The sequence below is a fragment of the Mus caroli genome, unplaced genomic scaffold, assembly GCF_978045245.1.
Source record: "Mus caroli unplaced genomic scaffold, Mus_caroli_1 scaffold_20, whole genome shotgun sequence".
NCBI classification, from domain to species: Eukaryota; Metazoa; Chordata; class Mammalia; order Rodentia; family Muridae; genus Mus; species Mus caroli.
The window spans coordinates 56,260,167-56,273,471 of NW_028227275.1; the positions used below are offsets into that span (position 1 = coordinate 56,260,167).

The 13,305-nt window shown below is 52.9% G+C and overlaps 3 protein-coding genes across 6 annotated transcripts; 2 read left to right on the forward strand and 1 right to left on the reverse strand.

Moving 5' to 3' along the window:
* Window positions 1-601: 601 nt before the first annotated feature.
* Ctsw (cathepsin W) lies at window positions 602-4,201 on the forward strand. Its single transcript, XM_021151411.2, has 10 exons — window positions 602-824; window positions 1,309-1,393; window positions 2,111-2,224; window positions 2,512-2,666; window positions 2,764-2,860; window positions 2,939-3,019; window positions 3,105-3,230; window positions 3,381-3,445; window positions 3,520-3,720; window positions 3,799-4,201. Exons 1-10 carry the CDS (start codon window positions 744-746, stop codon window positions 3,907-3,909), a joined length of 1,116 nt encoding a protein of 371 aa, XP_021007070.1. The 5' UTR covers window positions 602-743; the 3' UTR covers window positions 3,910-4,201.
* Window positions 4,192-8,705, reverse strand: Fibp (FGF1 intracellular binding protein). 3 transcript variants are annotated; one of them, XM_021151413.2, is made up of 10 exons: window positions 8,539-8,705; window positions 8,158-8,356; window positions 7,805-7,931; window positions 6,704-6,804; window positions 6,105-6,238; window positions 5,690-5,798; window positions 5,552-5,615; window positions 5,188-5,274; window positions 4,955-5,052; window positions 4,192-4,319 (listed from the first exon to the last, which is right to left on the reverse strand). In XM_021151413.2, exons 1-10 carry the CDS (start codon window positions 8,621-8,623, stop codon window positions 4,250-4,252), a joined length of 1,074 nt encoding a protein of 357 aa, XP_021007072.1. In that variant the 5' UTR covers window positions 8,624-8,705; the 3' UTR covers window positions 4,192-4,249. The 3 variants fall into 3 exon arrangements, with proteins under 3 accessions (XP_021007072.1, XP_029328720.1, XP_029328721.1); XM_029472860.2 differs by having other exon boundaries at window positions 6,084-6,238; XM_029472861.2 differs by lacking the exon at window positions 4,955-5,052 and having other exon boundaries at window positions 6,084-6,238.
* A 2,991-nt stretch (window positions 8,706-11,696) lies between these two features.
* On the forward strand, window positions 11,697-12,993 carry Ccdc85b (coiled-coil domain containing 85B). 2 transcript variants are annotated; one of them, XM_021152197.3, is made up of 2 exons: window positions 11,697-12,199; window positions 12,355-12,993. In XM_021152197.3, exons 1-2 carry the CDS (start codon window positions 12,142-12,144, stop codon window positions 12,552-12,554), a joined length of 258 nt encoding a protein of 85 aa, XP_021007856.1. In that variant the 5' UTR covers window positions 11,697-12,141; the 3' UTR covers window positions 12,555-12,993. The 2 variants fall into 2 exon arrangements, with proteins under 2 accessions (XP_021007856.1, XP_021007855.1); XM_021152196.3 differs by having other exon boundaries at window positions 11,949-12,993.
* The last annotated feature ends 312 nt before the right edge of the window (window positions 12,994-13,305 follow it).

The window sequence follows — 13,305 nt, forward strand, 5'->3', positions numbered from 1 at the left end:
CTTCCTTCTTCACAAAAGAAGCCCCAAACTGCCTGGTCTAGTAACACCTGCCTCTAATTCCAGAACTCAGGCAGAGGCAAGCAAAGATTTGTGGGTAAAAGCGTGGTCTGCAGTGCTGGAGCATTAGGCCGGCCAGGGTGACTTAGTGAGACGCTGCCTCAACACCAAGCAAACAAAACAACCCAGATTAATACTCACAGGGCCTGCCCCACATTCCCGAAGGGTCCAGACACAGATGGATTGGACACTTCTGAGGTTGGGAGGGAGATGAATGGACAACAGTATGTCTGGGGCTCAAGAGGCTATGAACATTTATACCCGAGATTGGGCTCTCAAGCAGGGAAGACTTCTTTAAGGTGGCCCTCAAGTTGTTTCACAAGCAAAGCAAGAGAGAGTCTCTAAAAATTCCCGACTGCCGCTCATCACTGTCTGGATACCAGGCACCTGAGGCTTGTCCCTGCTAGGCTTTCCATCATGCTGGTGATGCCGGTATCATCACTGTCCACTGAGATTTGGCTCCCTGTCTCCCTAGGGACAGATTTATCTTTATATTCCAGAATAGTCTGGAGCCTGGCAGCCAAGAGCTGCTTTCGAAAAGAAGCGGGTGGGGTTAGCCAGGCAGGCAGGTGGAGGGTCCCCCCTCCTCCCTAAGCCTGGTTTCCCCTCGTGGTTTCTCCAGCCCCGCCCTTTCCAACTTAGTCTACACAGCTTCCTGCCTCTAGCTTAGCACTTGTGGCTGCACCATGACACTGACTGCCCACCTCTCCTACTTTCTGGTCCTGTTGTTAGCGGGCCCAGGCCTCAGTGACTCCCTCACCACCAAGGTAAATGTTTCTAACCTGCTTTCCATGCCCACTCTATGTCTGGGGTCTTTTCTTTATGAACTGGCATATTTTTCTTCTTCCTTTTTAATTTTCTTAAGACAGGGTCCCGAAGGGCTTGGTAGCAGAAGGATCTGTGAGTTCGAGACCAGCCTGGTCTATGTAGTGAGTCTGAGGACAGGGCTATGAAGAGAGACCTTAGGACAAAGGTCTCCCTTTGTAGCTCAGGTTAGCTTTTAACTGTGTAGCCCAGAATGCTTCACTGGCTTGGAACTCTTAGTCGTCCTCCTGCCTCAGCCTCTTGGATGCTGGAATGAGCATTCAACTGGAGGGGTGAGCTGTCCTGTCTAGCTTTATCGTCCCTAGTTCTCAGAGGAACTGTGTGGATGCTCACATTTAGAACAGAGAACAACCCAGGATGATACCTGTACCTTGGAGATAAGGTTGGGGTCACAATAATTTTTCCCCACTTTTGGTTCCTTGCCAGGATGCAGGTCCCCAGCCACTGGAGCTGAAAGAAGTCTTCAAGCTGTTCCAGATCCGGTTCAACCGAAGTTACTGGAACCCAGCAGGTACCATGGGCACAGATGTTCCCAGTCCGACTTCTGCTGTCCACTTAAGAGATGTACTTATGCTTTCAGCTGGGGAATAGACCTGGGCCAGGCCACTGTGTGGGAACTAGGATCCGTAGTGTACTCCTTAGCTTCCCCAATGCATGATGGGAATGGAATGATCCTCGGGGTCTATAGCCACTTAACCGTGACTCCAGGCAGGGTGCGGAGGACTGCCATATTGTCACCTATTCAATCAGCAGATCCGTCTTCAAGGTGGCAACCCCAGTCCCAAGCTACCATAAAGGGCAGGCTCGCTCTCTCTCCCCCACCTTCTCTTTTCTTCTCTCTCTCTCCTCTCTCTCTCCCTCCCCACTTCTCTGTGTCTGTGTGTGCCAAACCCCATCCCCTTGCCCCACCTACCCATCCTCCAAACCTGTGGTCAGATGTGTGAAGAGGAGACAGAGATGGTGCAGCCCACAGGTGCAGGAAACTGGCCTCCAGCCACTGTAACTTTCCTTTCTGAGTTACTGCCTCTAAAGGCCTTGCTTCCCCTAGGGTGGGCCTGTTGGTGTCTCTGGGGAAAATTCTAATCTCATGTGGGCTGGATAATCACTTTCTTGCAGTAGAGTTGTAGTGACAGTAAGCGCCAGCACTTACCTGAGTGGGTGTGGGTGGCCCAGCCAGTAGCCACTTCCTGCCCTGAGACTGGCCTACAGCAACTCTTTTTTGGTCTAGAGTACACTCGCCGTCTGAGCATCTTTGCCCACAACCTGGCTCAGGCTCAAAGGCTACAGCAAGAAGACTTGGGTACAGCTGAGTTTGGAGAGACTCCATTCAGTGACCTCACAGGTACCAGAGTCCTAGGATGACCGGCAAATGGACAGGGTAAATCTCCCCTTTCAAGGCCAGCCTGGGTGACTTCCCTGAATCCCAGAGCGCAAGACATGACTTCTGTGGCCTGTGTCCAGCTTGGCTCTCAGGCCAGAGACTGTACCAGCATAAGCTGGACCTCTCTAGGCCTCAATGTCCCACATGATGCCTTCAAAGTTATCAGCTAGACAAAATGACAGCTAGAAAGAGAATATGGAAGAGAAGGGTGTGGAACCCATGACTTCTCTGGCCTTGTCTGTCTTCAGAGGAGGAGTTTGGCCAGTTATACGGTCAGGAGAGGTCACCAGAAAGGATCCCCAACATGGTCAAAAAGGTAGAGTCTAACATGTGGGGGAGATCTGTGCCCCGCACCTGTGACTGGCGTAAAGCAAAGAACATTATCTCGTCGATCAAGAACCAGGTATCTGTCCCCACCCAGTCTGGCCCAATCTACCCCAAGGAGTGGGGAGATGAGGCCAAGGCCTTGACACCTTACCCATCCCACCCTATCCACTCAGGAAAGCTGCAAATGCTGCTGGGCCATGGCGGCTGCCGACAACATCCAGGCTCTGTGGCGCATCAAATACCAGCAGCTTGTGGACGTCTCTGTGCAGGGTATGACAGGGAGTGGACATGTGTCAGGGATAGTGGCCTAGGGGACCTGCTCACCTATGCTGTCCCTTTCTGTCCCAGAGCTGCTGGACTGTGAACGCTGTGGAAATGGTTGCAATGGTGGCTTCGTGTGGGACGCATATCTAACTGTCCTCAACAACAGTTGAGTACCATGCCTTGTGGGAGGTCAGGAGGGATGGTGAGTGTTCGGTATCCAAGGCTCCTTCATGGTCTTGCTTGTCTTCAGGTGGCCTGGCCAGTGAAAAGGATTACCCATTCCAGGGGGACAGAAAGCCTCACAGATGCCTAGCCAAGAAGTACAAGAAGGTGGCCTGGATCCAGGATTTCACCATGTTATCCAATAATGAGCAGGGTATGGCCAGGGTAGACATGGAGGGTGGGGGCAGAGAGCCTGGCTATGGGAGACCCAACTAAACCCTATTCCCCTGTGAGAAGAGCCACAATGGCAGGGTAGGCAGGGCTTGATGGCACCCTCAAGGCTCTAGTCATTACCGATTTCCAGCAATTGCCCGCTACCTGGCTGTCCATGGACCTATCACCGTGACCATCAACATGAAACTACTCCAGGTGGGTGTACAGGGAAAAGTGAGGGCATATGGAGAGGTGCCCTGGACTCAGCTCTTCTGTCCCCACCCTGGCAGCATTACCAGAAGGGTGTCATCAAGGCTACACCCAGCTCCTGTGACCCTCGGCAAGTGGACCACTCTGTCTTGCTAGTGGGTTTTGGCAAGGAGAAAGAGGGCATGCAGACAGGGACAGTCTTGTCCCATTCTCGAAAACGTCGCCACTCCTCCCCCTACTGGATCCTGAAGAACTCCTGGGGAGCTCAGTGGGGCGAGAAGGTGAGCGAGTGAAATGGAAACGGGGCAGGCTATAACGTCATCTTTACCTTCCGACCCTGACACCCCCTAACTTCCTAGGGTTACTTCAGGCTGTATCGGGGAAACAACACCTGTGGAATCACCAAGTATCCCTTCACAGCTCAAGTGGGCTCACCAGTTAAGAAGGCACCGATCTCTTGTCCTCCCTGAAGCCAGCAGCCACTCTTCTGCTTCTCCCACATGGCCACTGCCCCTTGTCAGCCCTGCCCACATCCTCTCTGTATGGCTTCATAAACCAAGACTGCTCCGTGGCTCCTGAGTGGATTGAGCTGGGGTGTGGAGAGGCGAGGTGGGGCTGGGAAGACCCAGTCTGTGCCATGGTCTGGTCCCTAGGTGCTAGTACACACGTTCTCACATCCTTATGGGTGAGGGTGATGGCACAGCACTTGAGCACACATGTGTGAGCCCTTCAACCTGGAACAAGGACCAGTCTCCAAACTTATGGCAACTTTATTCTCAGGGTATGTCGGAGGGAGGAAGGAAAGGGGCTTTAATCATGATAGAGGCGCAGAAGGCAGCCACGGAGGGTGCCCATGTAGCGGTCCCAGAGGGCCTGGTGTCTGCAATGAAGAAGAGAACAGTGATAGCTGATGTCCACTCACCGCCATGCCTGCCATGCCACCGCTCACCCCAACCCCTCCTTTTTTTTTTTGGATTGTTTGTTTTTGAGACAAGGTCTCACAGTGTGGCCCACGCTGGCCTGGAAAACAGCGGCAATCCTCACGCCCCAGCTTCCGATGTGCTGGGATTACAAACGTGAGCCATTCTGCCCGGCTTCCTTCTCCCCGCTCTCCACCCAGTGCTGAGGGCCGATTTGAGAACTATTTAGTTTCCATAAATCTTTTTTTTTTTTTTTTGGCTTTTTGAGACAGGGTTTCTCTGTGTAGCCCTGGCTGTCCTGGCACTCACTTTGTAGACCAGGCTGGCCTCGAACTCAGAAATTCGCCTGCCTCTGCCTCCCGAGTGCTGGGATTAAAGGCGTGCGCCACCATGCCCGGCAGTTTCCATAAATCTTATGAGTCTTCTAGCTCTAGCCTCAGTTTACATTTAAGAGAGCTAAAGCACGGAAGGGTTAAGAACTTGGCCAAGGTCACAACAAGGAGAGGCAGAGCTTCCACCCACAGGGTAGTTCAACAGAGAACCCTGAGTCTCCTGGAGGGTAAGGAAGTTAGCCAGCAGGCCTGGCACCTCTCACCGGAAGCCATCCAGGGAATGGACTGATGCTGAATACTGGCTGAGGAAGAGCCGCACGTCACTCAGTGGCCAGTGATCAGAGCGGCAGGGTTCCACAAACTGTAGGTCCAAGGGAACAGGTGGCACCACTAGGACTGCTTAGACACAGGACAGGCTGGGGACCAGGGGTGGGGACAGGACAGGCTGGGGACCAGGGGGTGGGGACAGGATAGGCTGGGGACCAGGACTGCTCACCTTCTCCACGAGGTCCACAAATAGGTCTCTGACATCCTTATTGTGGGTCAGCTTGGCAGCCACGTTCACCAGCCCCCGGGACAGATTCTGTGGGGCAAGGATCTCGGGAGTTCTGTCTTCTGCTCCAGAAGCGGAGGCTGCGCACTGAGGCCGAGGGAGGGCCAGGCCCCTCCCCAAGTTCATCCACCTCCCTCAGACAATCAAGTCCCTTTTGTTATGAGCTTGGGACCCCCTCACGGGCAGACAGGGAGAGCAGCAGTGCCACCTGCTGGCCACCTTCAGGAATGAGCAGAGCTGCCTGGCAGGGGTAGAGCACAGAAGGCTACTGACTCTTTAGGGGAAGGGTCTGCACAGGGCCACGGACCTTGAAGTTGGTTTCCATCTCAGAGAAGACACCCAGCTTTCCCCGGAGGGCAGTGCACACCAGGCTGTAGGAAGATACAGTCATGCCTGTAGCCATCCAAGAGTATTTTATCCCCAGTCTCACGGACCCGAGAGTCACCTCTTGTGCAGGTCCAGGAGGTCCTTGTCAGCCACGAGAACCTTGAGCTCCTTCAAGTCTTGGAGAAACTCCTTATCTAAGTCCACATCCATGTCGTCCACCTGAGAGTCTGCGAAGGCCATGAAAGAAGTTGTGGGTGCATGAGAGACCATCTTAGGAGCTGCTGAACCTTCTTCACCACTACCTCACGGGAAGGAATCTCAGAGACAGACCGTGGAATGTCATGCCCCAGGCCACGCAGTGGGGAACCCTTGGCCTGCAGGCAGGTGTGCGTGGAGCCAGGGGACTATCCGAAGAGGTGGTCTGGAGCTGAGGGCACTGTGGAAGCTATATAGACACCAGGACAAACTGACAGCAGGGAACCAGTCCCCAAGGGGGTAGGGAGTCCAGGCACCTGGGTCAGTGGGGGCCTCACCGACGGCTCCAAGGGTCCAGTTCTGGATCATGAGCTCCGCACAGAAGGCAAAGTCGCCAAAGCTCAGGTACTGCAGCTTCTTCTTTCCTGTTTCAAAGCGGTTGTTGGCAAAAAAGACGATGGCTGCGTAATCCCTGCAGACATGGACGGTGGCTCTCTTAGGACCAGAAATCCCTTTTCCTGATTCATACAGCAGTGTCTGATGAGTAAGCTTACACAGGAACCATTCTTGAAGAAACTCTTTATTGTTTTAAATCCCTCTTAGCAGTCTTGGCTCAGCATTTCAGCTCTGGTGTGTTTCTGCTCTAACTCACCAAGGGACCAACCACGGACCATTTCCTTACCAACCTCCCACCTCTGCAAGGAGAAGCTCCAGCCAGTCTTCTAAGGAGTACAGTGGAAGGCCATACTGCATCACTGAGCACCTCTTCAATGCTTTACAAATGCCTTACGCTTGGCAATTTGATGCAGTTTACAGATCACTAATAGAATAATCATTCCTCCAGAAGAGTCGGAGGGGAAAGCATTAGGAAAGGGAAGGTGGACAGGCTAAGGGCCCAGGAGACTTCATGTAGGAAGGGAGGTGGTGGGCCCCTCACCTGGCTAATCGGTCAGAAAGGAGGAAGTGCTGCTGAATGTTGTCCACCAGGGAGCCCCGCATTTCTTCCACCACCTTGAAGACTCGTTTAAAGTTGTCAAACTGTCCGGCAATTAAAGAAGACTGACTGGTCAGGAGACGTTCATGGACATCTGCTATGGGATCTCTCCCTCCTGTCCTCCTATCTGGTGGGCAGGTACTAATTTAGCACTAACACGTCAACAAATGACTAGGTTTTTTGTTGTTTGTTTCGAGACAGGGTTTCTCTGTGTAGCCTTGGCTGTCCTGGAACTCACTCTGTAGACCAGGCTGGCCTCGAACTCAGAAATCCACCTGCCTCTGCCTCCTGAGTGCTGGGATTAAAGGCGTGCACCAGCACCCCTGGCATGACTAGGTATTAATAACTACCATCATTGACAAATGTTTGCCAGCCTTTGGCATTTTCCTTAAAAGAATGCTTACTTATTCCTGTCCTTAAGTTCAATTTAGCATCACAATCGATCCCTGGCTCTTCAAGAGCCTGAATTAGAACGGATTCTCCTGAGTAACTTGGAGTGAACCAAGCAGCATACACACACGAACTCATGAGAGACACAAAGGAAAGGCCCTCAAGGCCTATAAAGGTTGTAGCAAGAGCCCAGACCCATACCCATAGCCATCTGAGCCCAGTTTACACCCTGGTACTTCTCCCTTAAAGACAAGGCTTATGCATGCTACCAAAACGGCTCCTGGATAAGGTAGTATCTAGCTCCTTGTAGATTTCAAGGGGTAGATGTGGCCAAGAACAGCATCTTCTAGGCAGGAGTACCATGAACAAAAACAAACTTGGGGCTCAAGAAATGTAAGTCCAGAGAGGTCTTTAGGGACCCAACCTGAGTCTGAAGGTCGAGGACAGTGGGAGCCAATGAAAATCTATAAGCAAAGGAAAGCCTCAGTCAGACTGCGCCTACGCCTGGTCCGCCTGGCCAGAGCGGAGGTGGAGGGAGGAGAGGGTTTGTAAGAAGGAGCTGGTTCCACAATCACGGGCTAGAGGTGGGGCTGGAGTAGTAAGAAGGATCCAGAGGTAGGCTAGACAGGTAGTGGTGTTATGTGTAGAACCCACCTGCCTCCGGCAGCTCTTGAGAGTAATTCCTGTTTTGGTGCTGATGTCATCCAGGTCTTTCTTGGTACCCTTGGACAGCTTCTTGCCCAAGACCTCCCGAACAAAGGCCTCGTCAAAGGTGTAGTACCTTGTGGAGGCACAGGACATTATTGATGATCCATTAGGGAAGGAGAAGGGAGTTTGGAGTTGGTTTCTCTTGTTCTCAATTTTCTAATTTCCTGAGTACGTCCCATCTACCCCTGTGTATATCCCAATACCCTCCACCCCAGACTCAGGTTCAGTCTACAAAATGGGTATAAGTCAGACTGACTGACATCTCTGCCAGCACCCCACCCCCCACCCCCGCTGAGCACCTCTCGATGAGGAGTGCCTGTCGGGAGGGAGGAATCTGGAAGATGAGCTGGTGCAGCAGCTTCGGCGGTGCATGCAGCAGACGCTCAAGCATGTGAAAGGTGCGGTAGTGGTCCATGGTGTCGCTCTGCAGCACTCCTGTGGTGGCTCCCGTCTGCTCCAAGATTCCGGAGCGTACTCGCAGAGCCACTGCATCGTTCACTGAGGAGTGGGCGCTACCATAAGACCCTAGAGGCCCTCCAGGGGTTCCACCTCCACCTCCAATCCTTACACTTCCCCGACTTCCCGCAGTCTGTCCACTTCCCTAAACCAAGCCTAAGTCCTAGCCACGCCCCCTCCTCCCCATCCCAAACAACAGCTTCCCGGGAGGGCGCCACACAGACCTGAGTAACCATCCAGCCAGAGGCGATACACGTCTTCATCTATAAGGGTCGTGTTCCCCACGAAAATGTCTAGTTCGCTGGTCATGACGATGCCCGGGCCGGTTCGCCCGAAGCTGGAGCTTGCACGGCCCCAGGCCGGGCTAGTAGCCGCAGAGCGACTTCCGGGAGTTCGGAGATTTTGCTCCGGGCACCCGGAGCTGATGTAGGACCACTTCCGGGACGGAGCTAGTGAGACGCCACTCAGCTCTGTGAACGGTTTTTCCGGAAGATCTCGGGATAGTCTTCTCAGTCTACCCTGTCTTGCAGATTCTTCCGTTACTTCTGTCACTCCCATCTTCTCAGTTTTCTCAGAGCCTCCCAGTTTTGACCTGAATCCTAAATTAGAATGTTTCCGAGGCTCTCTATCCTAGCGATTGCTAGGTGTATGTGGCCCTTCTTCCATAGTACATAAGACAGACAGATGACCATTTTTCTTGTTCTCGGAGTGTATTTATTTTTATTATTTTGAATTATGTGTATGTGGGGAGAGGGTGTGTTCGTGTGAGTGCAAATGTTCTTTGAGACCAGAGGTATCAGGTCCCCTGGAGTTAAATTTACAGGCAAATATGAGTTAGTTGCACATATGGTTGTGGTTCCTTGCTCGAAACCACTTAACTTTCTCTCCAGCCCCAGTTTTTCACCACATACTACACCCACACACAAGCTAGTGACTTCTCTTAAAGTCTTTCAGAGCTCTGCCTGGAAGTAGGCATCTGCAGGGGCACCCATCTACTAAGGCTGTCTTCTTTGTCTTTTCATGGGGCAGTAAAAGATTTACACACGAGCCACGAAGCCTGAGTCCGATCTCCTGCACCCATACTGTCTGTGTAAGGAAAGAACCAGCTCCGGGTTTTGTTTTGTTTGTTTGTTGAGACAAGGTCTTACTTTGTAGTCCAGGCTAGTCTATATTGGCAGCAGTCTTTGAACTTCAACCTCCCAAGCATTGAGATTACAGGATAGGAACCACCAGTATACCCAGTCCTTGTCACCTGACCTCTACATATGTATGCACTGTTGTATAATACATAAATATAGCTTACTGACTATAATTACTAATAAAATTAACCCTGTATAACCTTTAATCCCAGCACTTGGGAGGCAGGCAGATATCTGAATTGGAGGTTAGCCTGGACTACAGAGTGAGTTTCAGGACAGCCAGGGCTACACAGAAATCCTGTCTCAAAAAACGGGGAAAAATGAGTTCTACAAAAGCCAGTTCATCTCAGTGCACCTGAGGGGTGCTACCTAGAGACAGGAGGAGGAGGTCCTGGAGGAGGTCATGGTTTAGAAGGCCAGGTCTCCCACTCCACTTCTGGTCCCTAGGCAGAGCACACTTTAGGGTTTCTAGACAGATCCCTCTCAGCTCCAGTCTGTTTCCCTGTACTCTTATCTCAGTGGCAGCCCCAGCATCCATCCCGTTCTAGAAACTTGGGCTATCTCCCAAGTTTCTCTCTTCAGGCATTCAGAGCTGTTGATGTGCCTGCTGAGTGCCTCTCTCTGCGTCTTACTCCCCGCCCCACTGACTCAGTGCCAGCCTAGTTCTGCACAGCTCTCTGTTCACTGACACAGTGTTATTAATCTACAGTACACTCTGCCACCAGAATCCACCCCACACAGCACATTTGGAGACTTCTTTGCGGGGGGGGGGGCGCGGAGTTGGGGACAAAGTCTCCTACAGACCAGCTCTTGAATTTGCTGTGGGGAGGATGACCTTGAATTCCTGAGGCTCCTGCCGCTCCCTTCCAAGTGCTGGGATTACTGGGAAATACCAACACAACTGGCTTCAGAAAAGTCTTTTTAAAATGTATATTTTCTTGACTGTGGTGGTTCATGCTTGTAATTCCTACACAGAGGCCAGAGAATCTCCGTGAATTGGAGGCCAACCTGGTCTACTTTCAGGCTCTCCAGGATTACATACCCTGTCTCAAACAAAACATTTTGAAATGTTATTTCCCTCTTTGAAATTCTCCCTGGCCTTTGTCAAGCCTCTAGTCCAGAACTGCAGGTCCTTAAGAATGCGACATCTGGGCTGGTGAGATGGCTCAGTGGGTAAGAGCACCCGACTGCTCTTCCGAAGGTCCAGAGTTCAAATCCCAGCAACCACATGGTGGCTCACAACCATCGGTAACGAGATCTGGCACCCTCTTCTGGAGTGTCTGAAGACAGCTACAGTGTACTTACATATAATAAATAAATAAATCTTTAAAAAAAAAAAAAAGAATGCGACATCTATCCGCCATTGAAGCCTACTTCCCTTTCCAATTTCAACCTCTCAAGCACTGGGATTACAGGATAGGAGCCACCAATATACCCTGCTCTTCAAAGCCACCTCATCCATCTTACCACTTCCCATATACCCACGCTTACCAGACTCTCAGAACAAGCCTCGCCTAATCCTAAAGGAGCTAGACTCCCCAGGGCAGCAGTGACTTCCCCACACTTCTTGCTTCTTTCACACACTCTTTCTCTCTTGGCAGTCTTGTGTTTTGTGTTTTGATGACAGGGTCTCTCTACATATTCCTATCTGTCCTGGAACTCTCTGCTGGCATCTTATGCATCTTTAATGGCCCCTCAGATATTTCCTCTTTGGGAAATATTTTGGGGATCTCAGAGACTACTTCTGCATCACATCTTTTTTTTTTTTTTTTTTTTTTTATGGTCCAAGAATAAACCAGGGCCTTCCACATGCTAGGTAAGTGAGTTGTCATTGAGCCATATGCTCAACGTGAGCTTCCATGCCTGCCCTCTCTCTCTTCCCCAAAAGATTCTCTCTCTCTCTCTCTCTCTCTCTCTCTCTCTCTCTGCAAGACAGGGTTTCTCTGTGTAGCCTTGGCTGCTTCTGTCAGATTTTGACCTTTTTGATCAAGTACAGGATTATTGTTAAGTGTATTTCTACACGGACCTTTCACACAACAAAGGTTTATTAAATAAACAAATCCTTTGGATGGCCCATCCTGCAGGCAGGAAACGGTCCCTGGGAGGGAGGGAGGGAGGGTTGGGAATGAGCCAGGACCTTTGACTCTAGATTCGGAGTAGCTGCGAGGGAGTGATGCTTCCTAGTTCTCGGAAAGGAAGGAAAGGAAGAAGAGCCTGGTAAGCCATCTGTTTAGCTTCTGTTGCGGAGTGGGAAGGAGTCAAAGGCAGACACCTGAATATCATTTCTCAAAAAGTGCTCGAGGGATTTTGGAACATGGAGTCCTGTAACGCCTTCAAGTCCCGCTGAGATGACCATAGAAGGAAAGGAGAGAGAAGGTCTCTACTGTTTGAGGGTCGTGACACCCAGGTTCGGAGTGGGCGAGAAAAGAGAGCTACAGGCTTAGGCTCCGCCCCTTCCCGGGAGGCTTTCTGGATTGGCTGTTCTTGGGCAACATCACGAGGCCCCGCCCCGGCGCGCGCCCTGCCTCGTGCCCACCCCAGGGTAGCTGCTGCAGCCTACGCTGCCTCTTCCACTGCCTACGGTCCTCGGAGCCAGAGCCCGGGTCGGAGCCTGAGAGGCAACCGGCCCGAGGAGGGGCTCCAGAGCCTCGGCCGTGGGCGGGCGATGCTGCAGCTGCCTGATCAACTATGGAGGCCGAAGCAGGCGGCCTGGAGGAGCTGACGGATGAGGAGATGGCGGCGCTGGGTAAGGAGGAGCTGGTGCGGCGCCTGCGGCGGGAGGAGGCGGCGCGCCTGGCAGCGCTAGTGCAGCGCGGCCGCCTGATGCAGGAGGTGAATCGACAGCTGCAGGGTCACCTGGGCGAGATCCGTGAGCTCAAACAGCTCAACCGGCGCCTGCAGGCGGAGAACCGGGAGCTGCGCGACCTCTGCTGCTTTCTGGACTCGGAGCGCCAACGAGGACGGCGTGCGGCGCGCCAGTGGCAGCTCTTTGGGACCCAAGCATCCCGGGCGGTGCGCGAGGACCTGGGTGGCTGTTGGCAGAAGCTAGCGGAGCTGGAAGGCCGCCAGGAGGAGCTGCTACGGGAAAATCTGGCCCTTAAGGAGCTTTGCTTAGCACTGGGCGAAGAGTGGGGCCCCCGCGGTGGCCCCGGCGGCACAGTGGGCTCAGGTGCTGGGCCCACGCCCGAGCTCGCCCTGCCACCGTGCGGGCCTCGCGACCTAGGCGATGGAAGTTCCAGCACTGGCAGTGTGGGCAGCCCGGATCAGTTACCCCTAGCCTGCTCCCCTGATGACTGAGGGCGCCGCATTTTCTACGCCAATGCCTGCCTGGATTGCTCCCTGAGCGCGGGGAATGCTGTGGACCTCCAGACCTGGTCGTAGCTTCGGCTGAGCACCAGGGCGCTGGAATGGACTGGAAAAGCCCTGGCACTGAGGAGGGCTCCTTGCTCTTGCTAGCAGGGCAGCAGGGAAAATGGAGGCTGAAGTGGAGGGACTTGCTGGGTGGTTGGGTGGGGACTAATAAACTGGGAAGGAAGCAGAGCCTGAGCCTGGCCAGCTTGTGTCTAGAACTCGCCGGGGTTAAGAGGGCGTAAACCCAGTGATGCGGTACAGTTCTCATCCGGAGGGACTGCAGAGCTAGGGTTGACTCCCTATTACCTGGGATTAGGGTGGGATTTGATACGGTGGTAGACCACTAACTCCCCCGATGGGCGCCAAGACAGGCCGAAATCCGGCCGCTGTAGTGGCTCCAGCTCCCTTCCAGGCTCCTTCCTGTCTAAAACAATGGGACAGGAAGCAGGTGTTGGGGGCCTAAAGCCCACTGAACCGCCTGCATGGATGGTGGAAGGATAT

What these genes read in the sequence shown, in the direction of transcription:
- Ctsw (XM_021151411.2), top strand. Translation starts at nt 744, where the DNA reads ATGACACTGACTGCCCACCTCTCCTACTTTCTGGTCCTGTTGTTAGCG. An exon ending in TCTAACTGTCCTCAACAACA is followed by an intron (nt 3,020 to 3,104) that starts GTTGAGTACCAT and finishes GCTTGTCTTCAG; the next exon opens with GTGGCCTGGCCAGTGAAAAG. An exon ending in TCAACATGAAACTACTCCAG is followed by an intron (nt 3,446 to 3,519) that starts GTGGGTGTACAG and finishes CCACCCTGGCAG; the next exon opens with CATTACCAGAAGGGTGTCAT.
- Fibp (XM_029472860.2), bottom strand. Translation starts at nt 8,623, where the DNA reads ATGACCAGCGAACTAGACATTTTCGTGGGGAACACGACCCTTATAGAT. An exon ending in TCAAGAGCTGCCGGAGGCAG is followed by an intron (nt 6,805 to 7,804) that starts GTGGGTTCTACA and finishes ATTGCCGGACAG; the next exon opens with TTTGACAACTTTAAACGAGT. An exon ending in TTGTGGACCTCGTGGAGAAG is followed by an intron (nt 5,053 to 5,187) that starts GTGAGCAGTCCT and finishes TTGGACCTACAG; the next exon opens with TTTGTGGAACCCTGCCGCTC.
- Ccdc85b (XM_021152196.3), top strand. Translation starts at nt 12,142, where the DNA reads ATGGAGGCCGAAGCAGGCGGCCTGGAGGAGCTGACGGATGAGGAGATG.